At 39.4% G+C, this 12,761-nt stretch overlaps 1 protein-coding gene across 4 annotated transcripts in view; it reads left to right on the top strand.

Moving 5' to 3' along the window:
- LOC117521584 (casein kinase I-like) overlaps positions 1-12,761 on the top strand; it is a 65,178-nt gene that overhangs the window by 10,709 nt on the left and 41,708 nt on the right. For 2 of the 4 annotated variants that reach the window (XM_034182913.1, XM_034182910.1), the window contains exons 5-7: positions 6,403-6,488; positions 6,648-6,732; positions 10,260-10,405. In XM_034182913.1, coding sequence (XP_034038804.1) covers positions 6,403-6,488; positions 6,648-6,732; positions 10,260-10,405 — 317 coding nt within the window. Of the gene's footprint in view, positions 1-6,402; positions 6,489-6,647; positions 6,733-10,256; positions 10,406-12,761 lie in introns of all 4 variants that reach the window. The other 2 variants (XM_034182911.1, XM_034182909.1) reach the window with 1 other exon arrangement.

Genomic DNA, 12,761 nt, shown 5'->3' with positions numbered 1-12,761 from the left:
AAAATTACAGGGTGATTCCATAATTTATTCCTCAGAATTGAGTGAGTCCATATTTTTTTTTCCCTCTGCTTGGTCTACAAAAGTAACTGTTACTGACTGCCACAATTTTTTTTTCCTGATTTCTTAAAGCCAGAAAGTTGCCATTTGAAATGACTTTAGTTTTGTGTCATGTCTGTGATCTGCTTTTTTTCTACAAAATTAAACAACTGAATGAACATCCTCCGAGGCCGGTGATTCCATAATTATTGCCAGGGGTTGTATATCTGTTGTCAAATTTTATCAGGCATAATATTGTAGAAAAATGTTTATGCTAAATGGAGACTTTCCTGTCTAAAATACACATACAGAATATCTGTAATCATAAACTGTATCACATCTAATGTACTTTGAATGAACAGACGTCTGAACAAAAAACAGGCTGTTCAGTTTACATGCATATGTATATTTGGAAAACACAAAAATGTCAATGTTCTGTTTTTTTTTTTTTTCGTTTTTTTTTTTCTTCAAGTGCTCATGTGAACACAGTCAGCCGATGCTACTCGTGATCGAGTCTCGCTGTTGCAGGGAAATTTCTGCAGTCTTGGCGGAGATGCAACGTGGTGGTGAAAATCCTCAATGTGTCTCCATTGTGTGTTTGGATGCAGATGTCCTCAGAGTGGCACACTATGCCTACATGATGCTCCACAGTACGAGTCAGCACATAAAATAGTTTGAAACTTTCATTTACATGGTTTATAGAAAAAAGTAAAAAATATTCAAATACAAAAAGAATGAACTGTTGTTTTGAACATCAATCCATGCTAATTTTTGTTGCAGAAAGTATCGTCATATCGCATATCAGCAATTTGTGCGGTTGTGCTGGGGACACTTGGAAAAGCACAGAAGGGTGCCACTACCAGCTTGTGTTGTATTCAAAATGAGTACTTTTCCATCACCATCATCCAACTACACTGGCTTCCAGTTTCCTCCTCTGGAGTGAGGGATCGGGCTCATCGGTGGTACCTGGTCCGCTTGGCAGCATCAGCCTCAGCTTTGTGCGTTCACGTTGGCTGCTCATTGGAAGAGGATCATTGGTGGGGATTTCTGGTCGGTTTGGTGTTTTGCAGATCTGAAGAACCTCTTTTGCTCTCACTCATATAGACTGAATAAAATGTTTTTTAACAAATTGTAAAACACTTCTCATTTGAATGAAACAATGTGAAACTTATGTGAAATTGTATTTTTATTCATTTTATCATGTTATATAAAAATATACAAATCTGTTTTGTTTTTTGTTTTTTTCCCCATTTTCCACATATCACATGTTGGATATGTGGCTAACTTTTTCACTGTGAATCCTCCTCTTTTCCATTAAGGAAAGTATATTCTGAACCTTTGGTCTCTCTTGCTTTGTCTGCTTTTGTTGTCTCCCTGCATTTTCATTAAAATGAAGGGTTGCCACCAAACTCCTAAAACAGAAGTTAAAACAACATTAATAAAAACATTGCTTATATACATTAAAAATGCTGTTTGAAAGTTAGGGTGTTATTGAGATAATAGACAACTGACCTGACCCTGAGATGAGGAGACTCGATCACGAGTGGCATCAGCTGACTGTGTTCACATGAGCACCTGAAAAAAACAGAACATTGACTTTTTTGTGTTTTCCAAATATACATATGCATGTAAACTGAACAGCCTGTTTTTTGTTCAGACGTCTGTTCATTCAAAGTACGTAGATGTGATACAGTTTATGATTACAGATGTTCTGTATGTTTATTTTAGACAGGAAAGTCTCCATTTAGCATTGACAACAGATATAGAAGTAAAATTTTCTTTTATTTAGAAGTCTTTTTTCCCCATCCCATGTGGGTCTACACCTTTTCAGATAAAGATTTGCAATCATTTGCTTTGAATAAAAAGTGAAGAATTAGCAATCACAAGAAACTGACTTATAAATGATTAAATATATACAGAATGTACAGAAACTTTATTTTCAGTGATTTTAGAACAAACTCCAGAGTTTAAGCACGCTGTGCTGCTCAAATATTTTTTTCATACACAAACACACCGTGCCAGGAATAAATGATCGTTTATAAGAAAGTGGTGAGTGAACAAACCATTCAGCAGCTTATATCGTTCTCAGCACTCCTCCTGTCAGCTGCACTTCATCCTCTTTCTGTCGCGTTCGGCTGGAACATACACGGTTTGGAGCTGCCCATTATTTTTACCGTGGCTTCCTTTCATCAGAAACTTCATCTTCTTTAAAAACAATCGATATGTCACTTAAATCTTCGCTATAATCGCGCACTATGCCTTCGCTGTCCGTGTCTGCCGTGTTGGTAAACAGCGGCGCTGCGAGACGTCTACTCGAATGACGTCACATCCGTTGCAGCGAAAAAGTAGGTCAACTCAGAGGCGGAAAATTCAAATTCTCAGATGAGTAACGAAATACTCTAAATACTTGTTCAGTGTAATTTTATGGTAAAAAAAAAAAAAGCAAAGACGTAGAAAAAGCTTTTTTTTAATTCTTCAAGAATATGTAAAAACGTCATAGCGTGGCAGGGACACTTTAATGCTTAATATGAAAGAAATTCCGTCTTTTTTGACAGAGCTATAAATTTTTGAATATTTATTCAGTATTAAAGGATAGGTATTTTTCCAGACATTTGACCTATGACATTCAAAATTTAATCAGTTCTTGCCTATCGGTATGAATCCTCTGTTTAAAAAAAAAAAAATCCATAATGATGTATGAAATTGTGGGTTACACGCTGTTCACAAACAAACAGGTGAAACTATAACCTCTTCCAACTTTGTTGGCGGAGGTAAAATGTCAGATTACTTTCTTTGGCCTCCATGTGGTGGGGCTAGGAAGTGCAAAAATGTTCACGCTCCTGATGCATATCAGCATCTACATGCTCCCCCTACCAGACAAAAGGGTTCTGCCAGAGGTGGAAACGCAAGTCAAGCCAGACTTAACCATTCTGACCCGTGTCATACTGACATGGACTCTCAGTATAAACAGGGTTGTCGGCACTGTTTATACCAAGCTGGCTAAATCATCACGGTATGACAGCTACATAACTTATTCAATGAATCCAGTGTAGTCGCCAAATTTTTCATAAGTTGGCATACGCTGGCTAAATTGTCACGCTGTGACAGGCCCATAAGGAAGGATACCCAAAGTTAAGACATCTTCTGTGAATCTTAGAAACAGACCAAGCAATGGACCTAAAATAAATAGATTGATTTAAAGAGAGTTTTTTGTTTTGTTTTTAATTGCAATGTAGTTCTGCAAATCCTTTGATTTTTAGTTTCAGGATGATGTCATCAATTTGTATTTTTAAATGTGGCATTTGTTATTTATTTTTAGCTGATAATTAAAGACATTTATATTGAACAAAAGTACCTCTTGGATGCCTGCAGCTGGAGTTAGGTTATATAAAAGCATGTTTTGAAGGTTCATATTCATAGAAAACATTGGTATGTATATCTTCATGAGCATGCGTGCATTGATTAGCGTTGCCAACCACAACATAAGCCATATTGTCCAACTGTACACTCAGTATGCACTTGCTGTCCTATTTAGCTAGTCATAGGGGTGTTTAGAGTCACCTGCAAAAGAGCAAAAATTATTATTAAGAGTGCCCTGAAACCTATAACGTACATACGAGGTCTGTCCGTAAAGTATCGTACCTTTTTATTTTTTTTCAAAAACTATATGGATTTCATTCATATGTTTTTACGTCAGACATGCTTGAACCCTCGTGCGCATGCGTGAGTTTTTCCACGCCTGTCGGTGACGTCATTCGCCTGTGAGCACGCCTTGTGGAAGGAGTGGTCCCGCCCCCTCGTCGGATTTTCATTGTCTGGAAATGGCGGAATGAAAAGGACTTTTTTTCCATCAGAATTTTTTCAGAAGCTGTTAGAGACTGGCACCTGGAAACCATTCGAAAAATTTATCTGGCTTTCAGTGAAAATTTTACGGGCTTCACAGAGAATAAGGACTTTAACTACAGGTTTAAGGACCCCTTTAAAGGACGGTCGGTGCGCCGAGCTGCGACGACGCGGCACAAACCACTGGATCATTTCTAAGCTGATGGCTCTGTGGATACGAGACCGTCGTGTGCTCTTTCTCTGGTTATCACAAGACCTGGACATCAGCCATTTTCCGGCAGATTTCACTTTAACAAGAGATTTTGTCATGGAAAGCCGCGCGGAGGCTTCGCGCGTCACGACCGATTCGCTGATGAAGCGAGACAAAGGAACACCTCCGTTTCGGCGTGTTAGAGGACAAGTTGGGACATGTCTATCTCGGCTTTCAGTGCTTACCAGTCGAGTGAGTATAAAAGAACTTGTGGAGAGCTGGTCTCTTACATTCAGCGCTTATTTTTCTGCCCGTGTCAACTGTGGTCAAACCTGACCCATGCTTTATTGAGCCAATTGTAAGTGATCATTTGGTCATCACTCTGCTCTTCTCTGTGCATGCATCTTTCAGTCACTTTCTGTACGTCCTAGACACACACACACGTACACACACTAGATGTCTGTGGCTGCTTCACTGTTGAGGTGCACTGACAATTGATGCACATTTGCACGCACATCGTCATGACAATCCCACCCGCTGCATTCCCAGCTGGACGGCGTGCTTTGTTCCACCGACTGCCACATGCTCTGCGCTGGACGCTGCGTATATAAAATAATTATTTCGTAGCGGATTAATCATTTTCTCTGCAAGTTGGCTGCTGAAAACGGCTGTAATCGCTGCCTGAATCACAGAGGAGCGCTCCAGCTGGAGCTGTTCACGCACCGAACAAGCTGGAAAAAGCATTTGGAGCCGTCTAAAAAGGTAGTACTTGAATGGGAGACCTCTTTGGAACACCAGCAGCTGTGTGTGTTTTTCCAGGTAAAACTGGAGTTGCGTTAGGAAGGGCATCCAGCGTAAAACTTGTGCCAAATACCTATGCGGATCTGACTGTATCTGCTGTGGCGACCCCGAACAATAACAGGAGCAGCTGAACTGACAACAACAACAACATCATTGTCATGGCTTGGTAAAACAGTTGCATATTTTTTTCGTTCTTGTGTGCAGCTGTGAAAGTATGTTAATGGCAGATTTAGCGTCTCGTTATAATCCTTCAGAGAAGCTGTGCTCTGATCAAAGTCGTGCAAGTGTCAGTGGGCCTTTAATATTCCAGCAAGTCTGCATGCATAATGAGGCCACTGTTTCTGCACTCCCACAAGTAAAAAAAACGGCATAAATGTTTGCATATCAATGAAGCTTTTGAAATGACAGTTGTAAAGGTACCTTGACACTTGCATGAATTTGATCCCCACACTGACATGCAGTCGTGCATGCCAATGAGTAAACTCACTGTAAACTATTGTAAACTGTGTGAAGCTGCGTGCCAATGTGCAAGGAAAATTTTGAAATGTTCAAAACTTCTGGCACCCATTAATTTTGTGAACTAGTTGTGAACATTGTGCAGCCTGTTCGAAAATACTGTCATTGCGCATAGGGCATCTTAATTTGAAATTGAGATTACAACGAGATGTTACATCTATAATAAACATACATTATCTAACTCATAAGAAGACATGAAAATACTGTTTTACCAATCCATTACAATATATTATAAATAATTACCTTTGAGACAATATTCCAAATGTGTTCTCCACCACACGACCTGTACGAAACAACATGCAGCTGTAGATAATTTGAATGAATGAATGAAACAACTCTACAATGAATGACGAGAGGGGTGGACCAGTGCTCACTCAAAGCCTACCCACAGGCAAATGAAGCAACCGACAGGCGTGGAAAAACTCACGCATGCGCACGAAGGTTCAAGCTTGGCTGACGTAAAAACATATGAATCAAATCCATATATTTTTTGCATAAAATAAAAAGGTCAGATACTTTTCTCACAGACCTCGTGTATATATATATATATATATATATATATATAATATAGAGGTATTTCACGTGTTTTAATTTGTTCATGGCATTTCAAATACAAAAAGTAAATCAGGCTTCTCAATATAGAAATTTCTAAAATGATCTTACTTAGACTCAAACTGAAAACAAATCTCTACAACTTGATATAAATTAATTAAAAATATAAAAGCCAAGATGATGACTTGCATAAGTAATTAGCCCCTTTGGTATAATACTTGTAAATAATAAGTTTAATTGCCAGTTTTCTTCAGACAAGTCGGGATGGATACATGAACATTCCCAAGTCACTGAATGTAAATGATCACTTACACTAATGCATCTGCATTGCCCTGTAGACGTGGTAGTTGTTTTTGCCTCCCCCCCCCGATACAGTATAATCAGGTTCACACAAACTGCCTCAGAATCTTGATAGCTCTCTTACTTTTAGGTCTATATTATCCTTGTCTTTTTTCTTTCCCCAGAGCAAAGCAGACGGGATGATCTCGAAGCTCTAGGCCACATGTTCATGTACTTTTTACGAGGCAGTCTACCTTGGCAAGGACTTAAGGTGAGAAAGTGGCTAACAGGTCATCCAGCTGCCTAATCAGTGGTCTAAAATTGTCATTTCATTCCCTTCTTTCACTTTGATGAAATGATCTCTGTTTATTTGCATTACAATTATTGTTTCTTATTACAAATTAATTTCTTACCGTCTTCGGTCAATTAGGCTGATACTCTTAAAGAACGTTACCAGAAGATCGGAGACACAAAGAGGGATACGCCCATCGAGGTCCTCTGTGAAAGCTTCCCAGGTCTGTGTAGACCCACACCTACTTTTCTGTCTTAAGGGTTGTGTGATTTCCGTATTTTACAGTCAACAGTTGTGTTGCTAAAGTTGAGTCAACATTGATTAACCGCTGGTGAAATGAAGCAATGGAAGAAGAAAATGGTTTCCAGTGAGGAATAATCTGTATTTCCCTGAATTAGTGAATGTGCTGCCAACAGACGCCTCATACGTGTCTTTTACAGAAACACTTTGCAACACAACAGGTTGCAATTAAACAGAAACTATCGATGCAACAATAACACGTGATACAGTTTCCACTTAAGTGCAAAATAGGAAATAAAAAGCACATGCTAGATCCAGTCAGTCATATTGACTAAGCTCACATTTTAACAAGAAAAGAGATGACGCTACAGTACTCTTTGAAGTCCTTATAGCTTGGATTATCTTCCTTTTTCAACTTGACCATCAGTGGTTTGTAATATCGGCAGTCCAGATGTCTAGAAATCCATGGTGGAAACCATAGTTTTTCTTTGTTTGTTGATGATGTTGCAAAGTGAAAAGTGTTTTCAGTGGCGATGTTGATATAAAAACCTTCACATTTAAGGCCTTTGGCGAAACAACCCTGTGATGTACAACCCCACCTCTCCACCCTGTTATAATGTGGAGAGAGAATAATACAGAAAAAAATATTTTCATCATATAGTGTATTCATTGCAATCAAACACTCTTCTATATGGAATTTAATTTAAACTCAGAATGTGTTCAATTCACATGTCCAGACTTTTGAACGTTAATGTATGATGTTTTCTTGCATAAGAAACACTTTTTGTGTCTTTGTTTCTTCTACCTCAGCAGGAGATTTCATTGGTTAACATTTTTCCTGTACTCTTTGTGCACTGAATGCTGCTGGATTGTGATTTTGTTTTTTGTTTTTTTGTTTTTTGTTGTTTTTTTAAACTAGGTCTTATGTAGAATTTTTTTTAGGGTTATTTATTTATTTTAGTTATTTATTTTAATTGTGCTTTTAAGAGATTGATTTTAATCTCATTGTCATGGTCAGTATTTTTTTCTGGTGTCATGTACAGTGATAATAAATGAAATCTGAAATAACACTGAAATACAAATTGAGTCTGGATGTAGTGGAAAATTACAGTCTTGAAACTTTCTGGAACCATTTTGGGGACAATTCCTTTGGAGAGCTAAACAAAAATGGTGGCAGATATAAAAAAAAAAATACAACCCCAATTCCAAAGAAGTTGGGACGTTGTGTAAGTTTTTGTGCAAATATTTGCTCATTTTGAAATGGATGCCTGCAACACATTTCAAAAAAGTTGGGACGGGGCAACAAAAGACTGGGAAAGTTGATGAATGCTTAAAAAACACCTAATTGGAAATTGATGTTGTGTGGGCCGCCAGAAGAGGATGTACTGCTGGCCCACCACCAAAGGGCGCCCTGCCTGAAGTGCGGGCTTCAGGCACAAGAGGGTGCTGCCGCCACGGACACAGCCGGGAGTGACAGCTGTCACTCATTGTTCATCATCGCACTCCATAAAGACCAGACGTCATCTCCACCTCATCGCCGAGATATCATACTTCATTGGAGGTAATACTCTCAGCCTTTTTGTGAGATTTATAAATCTGTTATTGTGAGTGTTTGCAGGAGAACCGGTCGTTTTTGCGGAGGCTGTGCAAGACGGCGCTCCTTTTCATCTGAGACCGCTGCAACATATTGAGTGAGAGGTGGAGGTGGCATTCCCACCGCTGTTGTTACTGGGTGTACACACACCCACACTTGACTGTCTTTGTTCTTCGCCAGCAGTACCAGATCCGACAGTCGGGGACGGTGATCACCTGGGAATTCGGGACTTGGCGGCTCCAGTATTCACCAGGTTCTGTGGGGGCGGAAATCGTGTGGTTCCGGCTCTTCTCAGGACAGACGTCTTCTATTCTCGAGCCTGCCCACACGTCACCTTTGTAATTTGACTGTAATTATATTCTGAGATTGTCTGTATGTTCGTTGTGCACGTTTCACAACATTAAATTGTTACCTTTTGGCTCATCTATTGACCGTTCATTTGCGCCCCCTGTTGTGGGTCCGTGTCACTACACTTTCACAACAATTGAAGTGTCATGATTGGGCATAAAAGCATCCCCAAAAGGCTCAACCATTCACAAGGAAAGATGGGCTGAAGATCACCACTTTGTGAACAACTGCATGAAAAAATAGTCCAACTGTTTAAGAACAGTGTTTCTCAACGTTCAGTTGCAAGGAATTTAGGGATTCCATCATCTACAGTCCATAAAATAATCAGAAGATTCAAAGAATTTGGAGAGCTTTTTACAAGTAAGCGGCAAGGCCATAAACCAACATTGAATGCCTGTGACCTTCTATCCCTCAGGCGGCACTGCATTAAAAACCGACATCATTGTGTAAAGGATCTTACCGCGTGGGCTCAGGAACACTTCGGAAAACCATTGTCAGTTAACACAGTTCGTTGCAAGTGCAAGTTAAAACTCTACCATGTAAAGAGAAAGCCATACATCAACAACATCCAGAAACGTTGCTTCCTTCTCTGGACCCGAGCTCATTTGAAATAGACAGATGCAAAGTGGAAAAATGTGCTGTGGTCTGATGAGTCCACGTTTCAAATTGGCTTTGGAAATCATGGATGCTGTGTCCTCTGGACAAAAGAGGAAAAAGACCATCCAAATTGTTACCAGCGCAAAGTTTAAAAGCCAGCATCTGTGATGGTATGGGGGTGTGTTAGTGCCCATGGTATGGGCAACTTACACATCTGTGATGGCATCATCATTGCTGAAAAGTACATCCAGGTTTTGGAGCAGCACATGCTGCCATCCAAGCAATGTCTTTTTCAGGGACGTCCCTGCTTATTTCAGCAAGACAATGCCAAGCCACATTCTGCACATGTTACAAAAGTGTGGCTTCGTAGTAAAAGAGTGCAGGTACTAGACTGGCCGGCCTGCAGTCCAGACCTGTCGCCCATTGAAAATGTATGGTGCATTATGAAGCGCAAAATAGGACAACAGAGACCCCGGACTGTTGAACAACTGAAGTTGTACATCAAGCAAAAATGGGAAAGAATGCCACCTACAAAGCTTCAACAGTTAGTGTCCTCAGTTCCCAAACGCTTATTGAGTGTTGTTAGAAGGAAAGGTGATGTAACACAGTGGTATATAACACTGTCCCAGCTTTTTTGTAATGTGTTGCAGGCATCCATTTCAAAATGAGCAAATATTTGCACAAAAACAATAAAATGTATCAGTTTGAACATTAAATATCTTGTCTTTGTGGTGTATTCAATTGAATATAGGTTGAAGAGGATTTGCAAATCATTGTATTCTGTTTTTATGTACATTTTTTCACAACTTCCCAACTTAATTGGAATTGGGGTTGTATAACGGTACAGTTATTATTATTGTTATTTCATTAGAGCAACCAGGATTATGTATTCCCATTTTTACAGGAAACTAAGGTCATGTTCAATTAAATACATTTCTTTGTGTGTTTCTGTTTGTGTCTTGGCACAGAAGAGATGGCCACCTACCTGCGGTACGTGCGCCGACTGGATTTCTTTGAGAAGCCCGACTATGACTACTTAAGAAAAATCTTCACGGACCTCTTTGACAGAAATGGATACATCTTTGATTACCAGTATGACTGGAGTGGAAAAGCACTGGTTAGTGTTGAGGTGCTGTCTAATTTGTTGTGTGAACAACAGCTGTGGAATTATGTAGGGAAACAATTTCACAACTTTGAATTCAAGTGTAGATGCACTCCTGCAGATAGCCTTAATGAAAAGTCTTTCAAACCAGGTTGCTGACGGACAGCAGGGCACCACTGACCAATTGGAGCACATGCTGTGTCAGTAGCAGTTAAAAATTTTCTCGGGTGCACCCTCTACTTAAACAGTGTTGAAAACGGGGCCTTGCTTTGATCTTTGGATCTCTGTATTACTCTGTCAGCAGTACTTTGCTAAGAATATTAGACATTTTTGCAAAACCTATGCTGCCTGATATAATAGAAATGTGAATTATGGCTAAAGCTGTGCACACAAACCATATAGGCAACTATCACCATATTTTTTTCCATGATGCTGTCTGGAGTTTCCTGCCCCTCACATCTATACATTAAAGGGGTTTAAACCATCGTTGAATCCCGGTGATCACTGTGACCTCTCTTCCGGTAGATGTAGTAGAGAGGGTCTTTTGTTTTCAATTTCTGGATACCTGAATTACTGAGGATCTTAAAATGGGAAGTAAATACATCTGCTGTGGTTTAAAAAAAAAAAAAAATCCACTAGCGGCCTAACTTTTTACGTACGCTTAAGAAAAACAACCTGTCTGCTGAGCTGCTCAAGGTCTTTTATTACTGTTCCATTGAGAGTGTTTTAACTCATCATATCACTGCATGGTTTGATAATTGCTTTGAAAATAATAAGAAATCCATCAAACGGGTCATAAGAACTGCAGAAAAAAAATCATTGGAATCTCTCTGCCCTCATTGGATGACATTTTCAGGACCCGCTGCCTCCACCGAGCAAGCAGTATTCTGCAGGATGGTGCACACCCCTCACATCACCTCATCTCTCTGCTCCCATCCGGCAGGTGTTACTGGGCCTTCAAAGCCCACACCACAAGGCTGCAAAACAGCTTCTTTCCTAGAGCCATTACTGAACTGAACAGACATGCCCCAGTTCCAGCCATTGCTCCAATCAGGACAATGGGGGGGGACATGTGCAATATGGATGTGTGAGTGTGTGAGTGGGTAAGTAATGTGTGAATGTGAGCATTATTTTTGAGGATGCACAAACAAATTTTGTTGTTCTGTTTTACTGTACAATGACAACAAAGGTGATTTTGATGTCACTGTAGGGTTTGGCTGGTTGCATAACAATACCAGCCACTCAAGGCCTCAAATTCAGCTGCGGCAGCCCACCAGGGCTTCATGATGAGCTGAAAATTTTTTACACTTCTCAAAAGATTTCTAATGTGCTTCTGTAAAGTGTCAGGGAACCGCTATAGCTCCTCCTCCTTCTCAGTGACACAAAATGTGCACAAATGTGTATAAAATGGTGCTTTAACATTTTAAATAAGTGATGTAAACAAACATTACAGTAGCCACTGCACTTTTCTCAGTAGTCAAACAATTTTATAATCATTTTACGTATGACAGCAACCAGATAATGTTCTGCAAAAGTTATCACTGATAAGTAACAATCTAAAGTAAGTCTCTTCAACTGCTCCCTTGTTTTCACTCGGGGTCGCCACAACATATCTGAGGTGGATCTGCATGTTGAATTGGCACACGTTTTACGCCGGATGCCCTTCCTGACCCAACTCCACATTACATGAAGAAATGTGGCAGAAGTGGGGTTTGAACCAGGAACCTTCCGCACTGAAACCAAGTGCTAAAGTAGTATTGTAAAAACCTACTCATAAAGTAATTAATAAATTTCTATTTATTTATTTACTATTACTAATTTCTATGATATTAAAATTAAACTACCAATTCTTTGATTAAGACGGTTATTTGAGATTCACTGTAATGGGTTATGTATAGCTGTATAAAAAGGGTATTCTGGGATGCTTAATTTTCTCATGATATCACATTCAAAATTTTGATAAACGTCAATTTTGTCACTAAATTGTTGAGGGTTGCTAAAACTTGTACAACTTTTTTGAATGGTTTCAACTATAGTATTTTTAAAGTGACTTGGGGCAACATATGTTGTGATTTGCCATTACATAAATAAATTGAACCAACTACATTGAGTGAACTTTGTGAAAGTTTCTGATGTAGAAAATTTTACCTAATCAGTGCCAGTAATGTATATGAAAATTGTATGTGTATTGCTAAATGACCAGTGAAGTCTTGAAAACCAACATTTGGTGTCTTCCCCAAGGATTAATTCAATCTTCATTGCGTCTGAAAGGTTCTTCATAGTAACTAAGCAAACTCTGAAATCAGGCAAACCGGGCTGTTTTGTCACTTTTGTAGCTCACTATTGTCAGCGAATCAGCAGTCATAAAGCT

This window comes from Thalassophryne amazonica, chromosome 12 (assembly GCF_902500255.1).
Source record: "Thalassophryne amazonica chromosome 12, fThaAma1.1, whole genome shotgun sequence".
NCBI classification, from domain to species: domain Eukaryota; kingdom Metazoa; phylum Chordata; class Actinopteri; order Batrachoidiformes; family Batrachoididae; genus Thalassophryne; species Thalassophryne amazonica.
Note: the sequence above shows the minus strand (reverse complement) of the source record. Positions and strands in the feature narration are given on the sequence as shown.